Source organism: Lepidochelys olivacea (assembly GCF_965140295.1).
Source record: "Lepidochelys olivacea isolate rLepOli2 genome assembly, chromosome: 6".
Taxonomy (NCBI): domain Eukaryota; kingdom Metazoa; phylum Chordata; order Testudines; family Cheloniidae; genus Lepidochelys; species Lepidochelys olivacea.
Window position 1 is genome coordinate 19586352 of NC_140416.1, and position 17241 is coordinate 19603592.

The 17241-nt window shown below is 43.0% G+C and overlaps 1 protein-coding gene across 9 annotated transcripts in view; it reads left to right on the top strand.

Annotated features, from left to right (window-relative positions):
* The window catches only part of TSPAN4 (tetraspanin 4), a 658755-nt gene that overhangs the window by 585824 nt on the left and 55690 nt on the right, over positions 1 to 17241 (top strand). For all 9 annotated transcript variants that reach the window (XR_014712218.1, XM_084632554.1, XM_084632553.1 and 6 more), the window contains one exon: positions 9676 to 9750. Coding sequence is in view for 8 of the 9 variants with exons in the window: in XM_084632554.1 (XP_084488680.1) it covers positions 9676 to 9750 (75 nt within the window). In the remaining variant the exon portion in view is untranslated. The remainder of the gene's footprint in view (positions 1 to 9675; positions 9751 to 17241) is intronic.

The following is a 17241-nucleotide window of genomic DNA, read 5'->3' on the forward strand; positions in this document are numbered from 1 at the left end:
CCTTACTTTGGTATTCATAAAAAATATTATCCAAGACAATGTAAAGAAATAAGTAAACCTTTCATAATGTTCCTATTCCCTATTAACATATCAAATCAAGATGCCTTCTGGGAATTATGCAAAATAAGACTTTTTACGAGACCAATTAAATATTAAAAGCTTTTGCTTTTAAAAGGGGGGGGAAAACACAATTGATTTTTTAAAATGAGCATTGATAAAATCTTTATACTTCACCACTCCACTTTGTATTCTGCGTATGACACGTACCATTATGTTACAGAAATATTATTTTTAGAGATTTTTAAAACAAATGTATTGGGATGATTTTTGTATTCCTCTACCTGTAAGGGCAGAGCTAACATTTTCAAAAACTAGTACCTACAGATAAGCACCTGAATCCATGTTCAGGGCCCAATCTAGTGCTCAGTGAAGTCAATGAGTGCTTTTATTGATTTCCGTGGGTGCTGGTTTGCCTCTCACATACCTAAATAAAAGTGGCCTCATTTTTAGAGGCCTGGATCCCATATAATTTCTAGTGAAATTAATGTTAGTTGTGGGTGCTCAACACCTCTTAATTTGGCCACTTTAGCTGCCTAACTTTAGGTACCTAAGTTTGAAAATATTGGCCCAGCCTTACTTTCCACAAGTCAAACTGTACATGGCTGAGAAGAGAGTCTTAAAATAAAAATCCAAAAGCCTCTAAACTTGACCTCCAATACCTTTCCTACACATACAAATAGCACAACTTAACAGTCTGTTATCTTAGTGTCTAGAAATAAGTGACTAGAAATAAGAGTCGTGCATGCCAGTGAAAGGGCAGAAATCTCCACTTTCCAGTGCAGTAAAGCTCCTCTCCAACATTCTCAGAGTGAGTAGTGAATTTGACTTCCTCAGTTTTGGGTACCCAAATGAAGTCCTTTTAAAGCGTTTCTCCTGGGGATGCACCTAAATATTACTTATTTACTTTTGAGAATTTTGGCAACTAATTTTTTTTACCCTGTAGAGTTGACAGGCCTTAAATCCATTTTATTTTATTTTATTTTATTTTATTTTTTGGCGGGGGAGGGGAAATTTCACATTGTGGGAGAGGGAAATGTCGCAGGTTGATTTAAAAAGGCAGAAATTTGAAGTTGAACAAAGGTTTGGAACATTAGTAGTCTTGGCAGATGTGTATTAGATAGCAAAAGGCTGATGAGGGTAGTGTAGAAAATTGCTATTTATTATTTGTATTTTCCTAGTGACAAGGAGCCCCAGTTTTTTGCGAGGCACTCTACAAACACAGAACAAAAGAAGTCCCTTCCCCAAAGAGCTTACAATCCACGTTAGATCGGTGACCTTTTGGTAATGCACGATTTGATAGAAATGTCAAATTTCTTTTCTTTTTCCCTCCCATAATGAGGTGTGTAACGAATGAGTAAACCAGACTTCAAGATCTTGGCTCAAAAGGCTCCTGTGAATGGTTTAAATGCAAGAAGACTTAAGGCTTTTTGGTGACCTCTAAGGGAAAGGTCATAGTTTAAATGTGGGACCTGAGATGTTGTAAAGGGAGAGAGGATGGCAAACCATAATGAACAATTGCTTCACGTTTCTAGTTCGTGTCTTACAGGGGCATTTGAAAGGTTGAACTCCAATTAAAAAAAAAAAAGAAGATGGCTGACCTGCTGACCTCTGATGGAAAGGGCGAATATTGTTTTGAAGGAGAGTCTACACTCAGTCGCCTAATACATGTATCAAGTTGAAGATTCTCTGTTTTATTTTGTGTATTTATAATGGGTGGGTGTAGGTGCATATCTGTATTGTTTTTTTTTTAAATGCTTACACAAAGAAATGCAGCAACCTGCCACCATAAATTGTTAGCTCTCTTCTGTGCCCTGATCCTGCAAACACTTAAGCTAGTGCAGGAGTCTTTGAAGGATAGGAGCCTTAGAGTGTAAGTTCTTTGAAATAGGAACAGTCATGTTCTGTGTGTTTGTAAAGTACCTAGCACAATGGGCCTCTGTCTGGTTGAGGCCAGTTGGTGATATTTCAGGATAAATAATTAATTAAATTAGTGTATTTGCTGACAGGAGAATCGCTTAGTGCACTAATACAGGCTACAATTCTTAGTTAAGCAAAGCTTGAAACTCATGGGGCCAATCCTTAGTTGGTGTAAATTCTGATGCAATTCTGTTGGCTTCATTAGTACTATGTGTTAGGGGGCTTATTCCTTCACCCACTCACTTCCCTGGTCCTTCTCACATGAACAGAGAGCAACAATACTCGAAGTCCGAAGGTGCGAACAATTCGACGTTTATTGGGGTGAACTTCCAGCAAGCATGATTCCAGTTTCCTTCCTTCGTGTCCCCCTTCCCAGCTCTGACACCACAGAGCCTTACCTGTGGCCCTGTTCCCATTCCTGCCCTTAGCTAAACATGATTCCAATTTCCCCACCGCCATTCCCTGTTCCCATTCCCCCCCTCCCCCCACGCACTCCCTGATTGACTGCAGACTATATAGTAAAACTTGAGTTCTGCTTAGCTATACCTTAACCAGTCATTTTACTGAAATTTAACTAACTAATCCTAACATATTGTAACATGATTATTTAACCAATTATATCCCACCACCTTAATTAGTTTACACCCAGCAAAATTAATTATACAGCAGACAGAAACCATCACAGAACCGGACAGAGATTATACAGACAAACAATAGGGAAATGAGGACTACAGTGATAGAACAACACAGAAATGAGGATTTCACATCCCAGCTATTGATAAGTGAGTTCTTGCCAGACAGGATGCTATCAAACTAAGTTTCCTTTTACATCTTCTAGGCACTTCCCTTTCTCTGGAGGTGATAGGCATTATCAGGACAGGATTGTATTCCTAACAGCCCCATAGCACCTTATTTCAATGTGACTAGTTTGGAATGTGAGGATCTGACCGTTCGCTTCCCAGCTTATGGCTGCCTCTGCTGCTTAGCCAAAGGCCTTAGCCTAAGCACAGGGCCTCAGACTGTCACAGTAAGAGAAGGACCTTACACCGGCAGACAGTGACTTTGATTCTTTCTTTTATACCTCTATAACTAGCCAAGTGATAAGAATACACCTAAATTCTTAGAGTATAGGCCTTTACAGACAGGCCTGAATATCTATTTCCTAACACTATGTACTTTTATATTTTTTTAAAAAATAAAACATTGCCCTATTAATAACACCCTAGGTTATTAAAACTGAAATAGTTCAGAAAATCTGATTTACTTTCCCTCATTTATGCTTGTTGTCTCCTTTTTTGCATTTTACTGGTCTTGGACAACGAACTCCGAACTAGTCATTCTAGCCTTTCTTTATTGTCAGCTGTTGGCCACTTTCACTTTATATAGTCCACCAGGCTTTTGTTAACACGTGTTCACATGCAAACATATGTATGTTTTAGCACCAGGTACAGTAATAAACCTAGAAGTACACACCATGCTTCAGATACTGTGTACTGAAAATATACTGCTGTATAATTTTTATGAACATGTACCACGAGTGGAGGGGAACCTTGCATGTTATATGAGAGTCATCTTGTGTTTTGGTATGGCTGAGAGAACTGTGAAGTGCAACAAAAGCATTCTGGCATGAATCTTCAGATGAAAGACCACTAGTACCATAAGGGTGACGGTGACCTCACATGTAGAAATACTACTCCTACTTAGCACTTCCCATGTTCCAAGTTCTATACAAACGTCACTGTACTAAATCCTGGTGAGGTAGATAAGTATATTAATTTTTTTTATTGTTGTGAAAACAGAGATTGTGACTCGCCTAAGGCCACACAGCACCAAATTAGTGTCAGAGGCAAGATTAGGCTGTAGGTCTCTGAAGCCCCAGTTCTGTGCATAACAAACCAGACCATGCTGCACCTCTCTCACTGTTATAAAGTGCTTGTGACTGCTTTTGACTGTCTGTCTGATCTAACTTATACACTTTAAAAACATCCTACTTCAGTGTAGTTTTCTATCAAAGGGCAAATTAAAATCCTTGCCAGTCAATCAAGACAACTGCGTTCTGAGAACTAATGTGAGAAGGCCAAAAGGTGTAGTCGAATAGGAGGGCTTCCAAATTTCAGAACTGTGCGTGCGGGGAAATTAATCTCTCAGAAGGAAGCTGTGATGCATAAACTGCGCAGTCAGGATTTGTTTATCCAGAGTCGTTTGCAAGCTGCCTTTCACCTGGACTTAAAGGTTTAGAACCCCGACTGCACAAAGGTCATGCTCAGTGCAGCTGAAGAAAGATGACTGTAAGTCCTGTTTCTGTTTTCTTGATCCTTGGGCTGCCAGAGGCCAAATCTGTCCCCAGCACAATTTTAACTTCCTGCTGGCTGGAGCAGTCTTGTAGGAGTGCCTCAAAAACATTCCTTAATTTACCCTCACAACACAACATTTTACAGATTCGTCCATGAGACACACAGAGATTGTGACTTGCCCTAGGTTGGACAGAGAGTCTGTGGCAGAACAAGGAAATAAACCCACATCTTCTGAGTCATAGCCTGGTGCTGGATGAGGGGAGCTGGCACCGGCTGGGGGTGGGGTTGCAAGTGGGGATCTTCTTCCTTTTGTTTTCTCCTTCCTCCCCACACACACTGGCTGTGCTTAGTTTTGGGGGCTGCATCAACTCCAAAGTATCCTCTTCAGCCCGTTGAGTGTCCTTTTCTCTACTCCCTCAGCTGAGCTCTATGTGGAAAAGTGGTGAGGGAGGAGTGTGAAGGAAATGGAGGGGAAGGGCTGAGAAGTCGTACTGGAATTGGATTAAGGGTGGAGCAGGAGCAGCAGCAGCAGCAAGGTAGGGAGGGATCTCCTCTCCTCCCCTTCCTTCACTCCCACTAAAGTCCCACTGAGTCCTAAAGCCTGTGGGATTATTTTTGGCTTAACCCCTCTTGTCAACATGCCAGAGGTTCACAAGTGCTGTGGTGAAGTATCACTAACTACAAGCTTAGATCAATCTTCTTTATGGAGTTCTACATGAACACTTTGCTTTGGGATTGGTTTTTCTCAGCACATAAATCTTTATTATATCAACAGCCTGTAGTCTCACAGGACAGCAGCAAAGTTTGTTTTTTATTCTTCTTATTTATCACCCGAACTCAGGAGCTCACTTAATAGGGAGCTGCAGAAGAAATGGTGAGGGTTTTCAGGGGGCATGCAGGGGCTGCATAGGCTCACACTTGTCTGCTATATGCCAATCCTGCCTTGGCTCTCATGTTTGACTTAAATTCCACCTTGAATGTTAATGAAAAAATCAGGTCAGTTTGTGGTGTTAGGTTCTAGGGAAATGGAGCAGCATGGTGGAGCAGTGCATGGGTCTGAGATTATGGTCATCAGGTTGGTAAAATGTGAGAGCGTGTGCAGGGTTAAGCTGTAATACCGCTGCACCTAGGGGGCACTGAGGAATTGTCTTCACTCCTTACAAAGGTGTCTTTTTACAGTGAGAAACACACAATAGTTATCCTTCTGTAAAATCCTAGGTGGAGACAGGGTACTTGCCGTGTTTACCACAGGGCAGGTAGGTGAGGTGAGCACTGCACCTCCTTCCTGAGGTTGACCTCACCTACATAGCAGTCAAACTACAGTGCCTTGTCTCCACTATATTTTTACAGCAGGATAGCTCATGCATGTTAGTTAACCCATGGTAAAAATGTACCTTGTTTTGTCAGTGGAGACAAGCCATGAGAGACATAAGGCTGACGGCCTTGTTTAAAACAATACTGTTATTTTGTGGAGAAAAGAAATCATCGTCTTGTTTTGTTTGTGGCTTTGGAGATGGAGAGAAATCCTAATATACCATGGTTTGGAAAGTTCACAGAGCTATTCCGTTCTACATACGTTTTTATGTTGACCTCATCATCATAGTATCTGGGCGGCCGCCTTGGGACTAATTTACAGAAGTGCTGAGCACACAACTGCAGAAAATGAGGAATACACAATTAGTAGTAGTCATTGAAAAGTTTGGCTTAAATGACTTGCCTGGCATCATATGAGTAAGGCTACATTTTAGTCATGGGTATTTTTAGTAAAAGTCATGAACAGGACACAGGCAATAAACAAAAAGTCATGGCCCCATGACCAGTGCATGACTTTTACTAAAAATACCTGTGATTAAATCTTACTTGCTGGGAGGGGGCACTCCTGAAGGCTGCCACTGGGGGGCTGCCCAGGGCCCTGCTGCTTCAGGGCAGTGCTGAGGACCAGTTGCCTGATGCTGCCAGAGCAGTGGCCGGTGAGGCTGGCCCCAGGGCTTCCCCACCTGCTGGGGTAGTCCTGGGGTCAGCCGCAGCAGTGCTGCAACATTCACGGAGGTCACGGAAAGTCACAGAAGCCATGACCTCCATGAATGATTCGCAGTCTTACACATGAGACCTCTGTGGCAGAGGCAGAAATGTAAACCACTCCTCCAGGGCAACACTCAGCTTCCTACCATCCTTTCTCTTCCTGCAATCCCCTGTCATTTCACTACACGCATTGCAACTTCAACAAATGAACCTGTAGACAATGCCCTCCTTTACTACGCAATCCCCTGTTCATCACAAGAGCAGGTCCATCATGTGCATGGAAAGTAGCATGAGTCCTGTATTAAAACAGTATGTGATCCTGTATTTAAAGATTGTATCATATTGCAGATGCATAAGGAAACTAAATTAGATTTCCACAGACAACCTTAATTTGGACATTTCCTGTCTTTTGACTGCTTTACTTTGCAACATTGTTAATGGATTGTATTTATTTATTTTAAAGCAAACTGAAAGAACAGGAATTCCATCAGGTCTGCATCATATTGACACCCACATGGGTCGTTAACAGGGTAGGACCCTTTGGATCCACAACCCACACCTCTGCCACTTGAGCTAAAAGCGTAAATGATGACAATAGTAGGTTGTCATCCCCTGTGTGAAGCAACCCTAGAATGGGATGAGACACACACTTTGCCAGCGGGTTTTGTAGACTTTTGTTGAAAGCAGAGGAACTCTGAGACTCGGGAATCTTGGGTTCCATTCCAGGCTCTGGAGAAGTGTGGTCTAGTATACACAGACTCTTCTGCCCATTTCTCCCAAGCTTGCCCCCTTCTGCCCCATTTCTACTGTCCTGTCTCCTTCCCCACCCCCTTCTGGGTCCTTTCCTAGTCCCATTCTCTTGACCTACCAGGCCAGTCTCTACTCTTCATGCTTCTCATAGCAGTGTCTTTACTCAGCCCATCCTAGTCTTCCCCTCCAGATTCCCTGTCTGAATCCGAATCTCACCCCTCAACTTCCAGTCTCCTCCTTCCCTCACGTAGTCCCAGTTTCTCTCTTTACAGACACCTTGTCCTAGTCTATTCCTTCCACGTCCCTGCCCCCCTCCTGCCTGGCTTTTATCCTCGCTGTATTCGAATCAGACAGCTGCCTCTGCCAAACTGCCTGTGTCCCAGCAGAGAGGTCACTGAGAGCACAGGAGGAACAAATCGCTTGCTCTCAGTGATGGTGCCTGGCTCCACTACAGCCCGGCACAGCTGGGAGGAGCCATTATAAGGAAAGTTCTTCTGAATCTCTGTACACCTGGGCTAGAGCATACACAGTCCTGTGACGCGTAGGATCTGTGAGGGGATGGGGCATGATTATTTACTCTGTGGAGGATAGCACATGTGCAGTCTGGTCAGCACTAGGAGCTGTGAAAGGCTGGAGCATGCACAGTTGCTCTGGGGAGATGGCAGCCTGAGCCAGAGACCAGGCATGGAAAATTTCAGCCAAAACAGTCAAAGTTAAGAAAAGTTATGAGCAACTGAAAACGAATTCTTATCATCAGAAGTGTAGGGCAACTTTAAGAGGAAGTGTCTATAATATACCTGTTCACCAGCTTTGGCCCGGGGACCCCGACACTCTCAAAAGGAAAGCACAGTTTATGGACATACACAATGTAATTCACATACATTTTATGGATTCTCTGGAATCTCTGAGGGGTCACATGTCCCAGGGGAGGTAGGTGTCAAGGAACAGAGGTGTTCTTGTAGTACCACGGCATTCAAGTAAACGGTGATATAATTTGTCCTTGCTCACTGAATACTGTGTTGCAATCTGGAATCGCAATATTGCAGACCAATGACACATGGGCTGGTATTCACCAGTTCATCCAGTTTCTGGATGATAATGACAAGGAGGTCGGCCTGGGAGGTTGCTGCCATGAATGGGTGCCCTAACCCAGAATTGGGTGAAAGTAGATTCTGGTACTAGGGTCACTCTAGTCTTTAGATTCCAGTGAAGAGGAAGTGAAAATACACCATAATTGAAGACTCTTGGGGCCAACTGCAACAAAATGTGTGCCATTGGACTGGTGGAAAATTGTTTTCTGTCTCCAGATCTCTTGCCCTTTATTTTATCACAGAAATTCATAGGTACAAAGGTTTGACTTCCATTCATCAGGCAAAGAAAAGCTCTGATCAGGCTTTTTTAGCCATTGAAGTTTTATAAGTTTGCAGCTGAGTGGCTGAAGTAAAAGGAGCAGTAGATTTTTTTTTTAATTCCCCCCTCCCCCCTTTCTGAAACTGAGGTTTCAATCAAAGCAGTTACAGTTCAGTTATAACATTCTAATCTTGCAGGTGGGTAGGTGTGTGGAGTTGTAGGGGGCAGGGGATCCTGTGAGCAATCTTACGTCGTCCTCCTGATTTTATGTGATTTCTAAATAATCCTCTTTTCATAACACCATGAACTGTTAATTAGGGCCTGTTCCAAAGCCCATTTAAATCAATAAGAGTCTTTCTGTCTACTTCAATGGACTTTGCATCAGACCTGTTTATTGCAGGGAACTGTCCTGCACAAACCCTTGGAGATAGACAAAGATAGCTTAGTAGCTCTCGTAAGTCTCTTAACTCTACTGTGCCGTTCTGCCATGACTGTACCACAGCCTGTCTAGCGTTGGAGTGGCAACATTCTTTTCGTCATCACAAAACGTGAAAGGTGGGATTTTCAGAAGTGCTCAGTGTTGGCCTACCTCTGTTCCCACTGAAGTCAATGAGAGCTGAGCCCTTTTGAGACTCCTACCTGAAATCCGTAATCCAGGAACTCCATGTGCTTTTATAAAGCCCGTTTTTTGGCATTAGATGGGATGTTTCCTCAGAACCAAGAAGCTAAGCTGAGCAATTTTTTTTAATGCTATAAGTATAAATGAGACACCTTCCAGTTCAAACTTTTGAGAAGTTTTTATACCTAGCCTGAAGAATGCTTCACACTAACTTTGTACACAAACATTTAAATGTTCCTTTCACTTTCCCAGTAGCCATAATGGAGTGACCTGTGGCTTCCTTGTTCCACAGAGGGAAGTACCCTGTACAGAATGAGAAGAATAGAGATGTCTAAGCCAGTTCATTAACTGCAAAAATTTGGTTAAACAAACAAAAAAAAAGCCCCTGCTCTCACTGAAGTTAGTAGAAGCAGAAGCAGGCGCTGTGTGTGTCTGGACACACTGTGTCCCTGACTAGTCCTGTGTGTGCTTTCCAATGCTGCATGGTGCATACACCTCGCTTGGTCTCAAAGCAGTAACTCTGTATCCTGCCGTCCATAAAACAAAGCCCCCTTTTCATGCATGACCTGCTGAATGTAGTTATTGTAGAGCAGGAGGAAGATGAAACAGATTTTGATGTTTCTGGGTTTTTGTTTCTTCCCCTTTCCCCTCTTCTCTTGACAGTTTTTTATCATGCTGTTAATTATATTCCTGCTGGAGCTCACCATTGTGATTCTGTTCTTCGTCTACACTGACAAGGTAAGTCAGATTTTTCTCTCTTCTTTCTCCTTTAGCAATCTTTTTTTTTTTATGCCCTTCCCTTATAAATAAGTCATGAAGTGCTCGCCTTGGCATGCACATCATGCTTCCCTCTTTCTCAAGTCACCCTCTCTGAAGATGTGCTCTCAGAATACATAAACAGATTTCCAGGGCTTGAGTTGTGTCTCTCTTGCGTGCGTTCTCTCTCTCGCCCTCTCATGCACAAGTCAAGGTCAGAGGTATTACCAAAGCAATCACCATTTAGATATAAAGGGAACTCTCAGCTGGGAAGGGATGGGAAAGAGAAAGGTACCTCAGAGGTGGATGCTAATAGCAATTGCATATTTTTTTAATATGTTTACATTTCAGAAGTGACTTTGAGATTGTTAGAAAGTCTGGATGGCAGGGATGTAAAAGGCAGAGGCAAATAGGTTGTCATCTGTCAAACTTGTTTCTGAGAGCACCTCTGGACAGTCTAATGAAATTCCAGCTAACTGCCACAGTGACAGTGTTAGGGATTAGTACAAGATCCCTTAATTTTTTGTGTTCAGATTTTACCTTGATGGACCACTGGTCTGATCCAGTATGGCAATTCCTGTGTTTCCACCGCAAAAGGGCACAGTTGTAAGGATAAACTGGGTGTCTCTAACCCACTAGGGTTTTTGAAAAGAGATAATAAAATAACGAGTCCAGAAGAACCATTAGATTCAATATTTTTAGGCGTTCAGCAGGCTTCTATTGAAAGTCTCTTACAATAGACTGTTATGGAACTGTGGATTGATGGTAAAATTTTGCCATGAATTAAAAACTGGTTAGGAGCTGGGAAGTGAAGAGCAGGATAAATGACTGTTTCTCAGAATGGAAAGACATTAATAGCAAGGTGCCTCTAGGATGAGGAGTAGAATAGTGAATAACAAGATGGCCACCATTTATTGGAAGGCCCAAACTTATTTACAAGAGTAAAAATTGTGGATGATTGTGAGAGAGTCTCCAAAAAGACCTAAAAGAATTAGTTTATTAGGCAACAGCATAGCAAGTAAAACTCAGAATTGACTTGCAAGATAATTTACATTGGAAGAGACAATTTAAAACTACTCATGCACGCTGATGGGTTCTGAATTAGTTGAGACCTCTCAGGAGAAAGGTGTACACGTCACAGAGAACAGTTTAATGAGGGCATCTGCTGAATGTACAGCAGTACTCCAAAAAGCAAATACAACATTTGGCTGTAGAAGAAGGGGAGTCATATGGGAATTTTATAATGCCATTATGTAAATTGATGGAATGACTTCACCATGAATTCAACATTGAGTTTTGGTCACCTCATTTCAGAGAAGGGTAATGAAAATGATTAGAAGCACTGGGGGAGGGAACTTTCATATGAAAAGGGATGAAAAAGTCTAGCATGCTTTAGTTTGGGAAAGGGACGATATTAAGAAGAGAGATGATCGAGGTACCTAAAATAATGAGTAGTATAGTGAAGACCAACCACGCTTTCCTCTTAACACAAGCACAGGAGGTGTGCTTGAAATGTAAAGAAAGCATGTTCAGAAGAGAAGAAACACTTTTCATGTTGTGTATATAATCAACCCACAGAATTCCCTGAGGTGAATAGTTTAGTAAAATGTGGGTGGGTGGGTGGAAGGGAAAGGATTGGATGTTTACATTAATAAATCATTCAATGCTGTTACACTGGCTGAGTTAATAGTTACAAAGGATAATAATCCTTATTCTTCAGGTCATAAATTGGTTGCTAGCAGGAGTCAGGAAGGAATGCCATGTGCCGTTTCCCCGTGCCCTGTACATTTGCAGAATTCTTGGCTATGCTATTGATGAGGAGAGGGAGGAACTCACTTTCCTTTGAATCGTTTTGTATAGAGCAGTGCTGGAGCCATGACAAGGTTGACCTCAAGAACGAATCTCATTCTAAAATGTATGATCTAGTTCAACCACAAGTTATTGGGCTTGCTTCAGGAATCACTGGGTGAGATTTTTATGGCCTGTGCAATGCTGGTGATCAGACTAAATGATCATAATCCCTTAATCTATTAAATCTAGAATACTAGACTAGGTGGATCAGTGGTCATTGTCTGGGTTGCAGTTCCTGTGTTTCTGCCCTATACCAGACTTACTAAAAAGAAATAAAACATTATCAGTCTAAAACTAATATTTCCCTACAGCAGGGTGAGATTAATGTCTGAAGAAAAATATTGTTATACATACTGTTGTGAGAAATGTGGCTAAATCAGAGACGTTTGAGCCTAATCACCGGGGTAATCCAGTTAATGCAGTTTGTTGGAATATCTTTTAATGAACACTGTATGCTAACATCCGCACATCAGAAGAAAACAGCTTTTCAAGCCTTTATCACAAATAAATCAGACTCAACAGGCTTCTGTGTACTAAACATATTCAGAAAGCAGCAGGTTTCTGTAGTACCCAGAGGCCTGCTGTTGATTGGCTATGTGTATGTAAGTGTGCACATACACATGTGTGTAAAAATTCTTCCCAGTATAAAATGGGGAATGATCATTATTTCCTGTTGGCTTAAGAGGAGGCTAAACGGAGAAGGAACAGGATCCCCAACGGCCCTCCATCACCCCTTGCTTCTTTGACAGTGTAAAGTTCGTGAAGCCAATACTCTGCTCCCTTATTACAAACATTAATTAATCCTCTCAGCACTCTGTGAAGTAGGGCAGTATTACTATCCCCTCTCAGATCAGGAGTCTGAAGCAGAGAGGTTAAAGGACTTGCCCAGGGCTACGTAGGAAGACGGTATCAGCACTAGGACTAGAACCTAATGCTTTGCCTTAACCACAAGACTAAAAGAAAATAAAAATCTACGGAAGAGTTGAAAGGCTGAGCTGATTTCAGGGCTGTTTTCAGTTGTTGATTTAATAGTGTACTTCTATAGACCGACGTCTCTTTTTCATTCCTTCGGCTGCAGAATGTTCACAAGGATAAACTAGAGAGTGCAGCGCAGTATTAGCGAGGGAGTGAATATGCATCTGGCTGCACGTTTACACTAACTTACAGTTGTCTCCTGGGCTGCAAAGGAGACTATTTCTATGTAAATCACCATGACGCACACTGTAAGAGCATGTTCACTATTCTATAGCACCAGCATTTTAAAAATATTTTTTATTTGTCGTTTGTTTTTTTTTTTATTTTACAGTCAGTCACTTATCAGGTTTTTGTTTTGTTTTGTTTTTCTGTTTTGGTAAAAGAACTGCCGCTCCTTTTGCTCTGGAAGAGAATGCTGCTATGCAGATGAGCAAAATAACTCCCTGGAAAGCTCATCAGCTCAGACTGGGCTATTCTTATTAGCCAGGCTGGAGGGGGGGGGTGGTCAGAAATTATTATGGTATCCAGTCTAACTAAAAGATGCTTCTGAGTAATGAATTATTGCACATTGCTCATGCATTAGAATGGATGTCTTCCCCCGACCCCATGTGTGAAAGCTTGTCTCGATCTCAGGTTGGGTGAGAGAAGCATTCTGCTTTGCTTTATGGTCCTCTCCATGAACTGCTCATGAGGTACGATGCTCTAAAGTGAGAGAGGCTCGGAGAACAACCCATCAATATGTAGCATTGGAATGAAAGGGGAATGAGAGTAACGTCTCAGAGCTGCACTGCGGATCTCTCTTTCATAGCCTGAGCTCACTTTCTGCACACCATTCCTCCTGATGTCCTTGCCACTCACCCTCCATGACTAAACCCTTGAGTGCTGCAGATCTAGTGGAGTGTTGTGTGTAGGTGCCACCTGGGGAGGGGGTAGGGGGGACTGGTTGTGATGGGGAGAAAGGGAGGTGAAACTCTTCCACCTGACTCTGGGTCCTTCAAAAGCAGTGAAGAGGTTGATCCAGAGGCCCTGCACAGCAGTAGCAGAAGTATGTTTTGGGGTGGCATGACAGTGCACCTTACGTTTGGGCATATACATCCCTGAGCTGGCAGTGGCACGCACATACACATCATGCAGTTTCGTTTGCCCTGGGGCAAGAATAATCTGTCTAAAGGGAGCAGGTTGTGTGTGCAGCTGCTGCTATCAAGAGAATTCCTATTCACATTATTGCCACTTCTGTAGCATGAAGGCTCAATTCAGCCCTGGGGAAGCAGCCCAAACGCCACAAACATCAGAGGAGGTCTGTCCACTGACATATGGTTTGAATTTGGCCCTTAATATGTGTTCATTTTGCTTCTGTCGACACAGACCAGCACTTGACCTACAGTACATATTCAGGCCATTTTTATGAGTTAGCTTTTATGATGTGTGGCTGTTTAGGTATTATAAGAGGCAATAATGGAGAGGTTAAGCTCAATTTTACACTGACAGAAGCAGAGCATTGGGGCTCAATCCTGTGAGGTATTGAGCTGCTTCTGGGAGATGCTGAACCCCATGAACTCCCAGTTGAGCTCAGCACTTCAGAGGTTTGGGCCCTTTAAGAATATAAGCAATGCAAATAAGGTGCATGGTGATGTACCAGTAATAACTTTTCAGTCCCTCTGTTTTTAACATCTGTCCTTATTTTTACTATGACTGTTTTCCCAGAGGCACAGAAAAATGTCTAGATTTACTGTCTTTTGTAACTATGATAGATCATTTTTCAGTATGTTTGTTAATTCACATGTCCCCTTTTTCTGACTTATAGGTAGTATTATATACTTCTGCTATTTGGCACCCATAAACGGAAAAGCATAAATAAACAAACATTAACTTAATTTTTTTAAATGACAGCCTAAATAATACGGGGCAGTTTACAGAATAGAAACAGTGAAGGCTCTTTGAAGGGGGGTGGGATTGATTATGGGAGCAGTTAGTACCCTTGGAAACTGAGGTTAGGACTGGGATTTTCAGTGGGAATTGGGCACTTAACTCCCTTAAACACATTGAAAATTGCCACCTAGAATCCCGGCACCATTAGCTGTGTTGAACATTACCAGCACAGGTAAGTATGTGCATATGTGTTAACTAATCTCTGCTACACACCTGTGAGGTAGATTAATGTGAGCAGATGCCTTTACCCACCTGCTCTCAAATATAATATGTAGAGGCCGCACTCACCTTCTCCTTGGGGTTTGGCTTTATTAGCAAAGGTCCAGATTGTCTTACTCACATTCTTGAGCAGTTACTCCCAGGAATTGTCCCTTTGTACCCAGCTGCTCATCAGTATGAGGAAGGGGTTCACAGTCTGATGAAAGAAATTAACAACAAAGTTCAGCTCAAGCCTCCTATCCATACTGGGCTGCTCCCAAGATTCCTCTCTCCAGACAGCTCAGCCCATACACTCCATCCTTTCCTCTCTAAAAAGCCACTTTCACCTTCCACATGTCTACAGTAGAGTAGCATGTCAGCAGTACCATTAAAACAGCAGAATCCACTTAACATTCCTCTCAGCAGGATCAAGACCTGCTAGTGCTTGGGACGCTTTAAAGCAAACATGGCCAACCTGTTACAGTTAACACCTTTTCAGAGATGGGGAAGCGGAGGTGGATTAGGAGCTGATCGTGCACCCTACACAAGAAGTTGCTAACAGAGGGCTAAAGTTATTTGGACCCTGTCTACGCTACCAAGTTTTGTCGCCCAAAACTGTCTTTTGTCAATCAAACAGTGAATGCGTACACACTGCAGTGCGACTTTTGTCGGGAAAAATGCCCGTTTTTGGTGACAAAATACAGCCATCCTGATGAGAGACATACATCTTTTTCCTCTAAATTTTTCTTGGCAAAGTGCCACTGTAGACACCACATTTTAATTGGCCTCCAGGAGGTGTCCCACAATGCCCATTCTGACGGCTCTGGTCAGCAGTTTGGACTCCAGGTCCTGCAGCCAGGTAAACAACCAGCTGCCTCTCCCCCTTAGAAGCCCTGGGAGTTTTTGAAATTCCATTTCCTGCTGGCTCAGAGTGGAGAGGTCTCCTCGCATCTTCCCAGGTGACCATGGCGGGTTATGGCACCAAACTTTCTCCCACTTGGACCACTGTTGAGCTGTTTGGATCTGATCAGTTTACGGGGAGAGGAGGCTCAGCAGTCCCAGCTGTGCTTGAGCTGTAGTAATTGGGATATCTATACCCACATATAAAGGGAAGGGTAACCACCTTTCTGTATACAATGCTATAAAATCCCTCCTGGCCAGAGGCAAAGTCCTTTTACCTGTAAAGGGTTAAGAAGCTTAGGTAACCTGGCTGGCACCTGACCCAAAACGACCAATGAGCGGACAAGATACTTTCAAATCTGGAGTGGGGGGGGGGAAGGCTTTTGTCTGTCTGTGTGATACCTTTGCCTGGAACAGATCAAGGATGCAAGCCCTCCAACCCCTGTAAAGTTAGTAAGTAATCTAGCTAGAAAATGCATTAGGTTTTCTTTGTTTTGGCTTGTGAAATTCGCTGTGCTGGAGGAAATGTGTATTTCTGTTTTTGTGTCTTTTTGTAAATTAAGGTTTTGCCTAGAGGGATTCTCTGTGTTTTAGATCTGACTGCCTGTAAGATTATCTTCCACTCTGATCTTACAGAGTTGTTCTCTTATCTTTTTTTGTTCTTCTAATAAAGTTCTGTTTTTTAAGAATTTGATTGGGTTTTTTGGGTCTTAAAAATCCAAGGCTGGTTTGTGCTCCTCTTGTTTATTCTCAAACCTCCCCAGGAAAGGGGATGTAAGGGCTTGGGGGGATATTTTGGGGGAAGACGTCTCCAAGAGGTCTTTTCCCTGATTCTTTGATAAATCGCTTGGTAGTGGCAGCAGCGTACCAGATTTTAACCTAAGTTGGTAAAAATAAGCTTAGTGGGGTTTTCATGCGGGTCCCCACATCTGTACCCTAGAGCTCAGAGTGGGGAAGGAACCCTGACAACACATTATTGGAGGCTTGTGTGAAAAGTGATCGGGGGATGCTGCCGTGCAGAGTGAAGATAAAGGAGAAGAGGCAGGTGTACCATAAGGTGAGGGAAGCAAACTGTCACTCCTGTGCTTCACCTAAGACCTGCTGGTTCTATAAGGAGCTGAACGCCATCCTTGGTGGCAACTCCACCACCAAGAGCCCCGTGGACACTTCGGCGGGCAGGGAGGCGGACCTAACTTGGAGGATGAAGTTACAGATGAAGAGGTAGAGTTAGACAACGATGAGGAGCTCCCAGTGGGGTCACCCAGTGGGGCAGGCAGCCAGAAACGGTTCTCCACTCCAGAGGTGTCTAGCCAGTCTCAGCAGTTGCTTTCCAGTGAGTAAGAAGCAGAAGAGGAGGAGCCTGGTAAGTGGCTGTGGTTTGTGTAGTGTGGAGGTGAGTTCAAGGTCTAGAAATGTGGGAGGCTGGCTGTGTTTCTGTGAGCTGGACATTTCCCTGTGTAGCTAATCAGTACGGCGGAACAGGGTGTTGATGCACACCGAGATCTCATGGGAATCCTCCAGAGATCTCCAGGAAAGCTTCCTGGAGATACTCAGCAATCCTCTGCCAAAGGTTCCTTGGCAGAGCTGCTTTGTTCCTTTCCCCCATTGTAGGAAACTTTC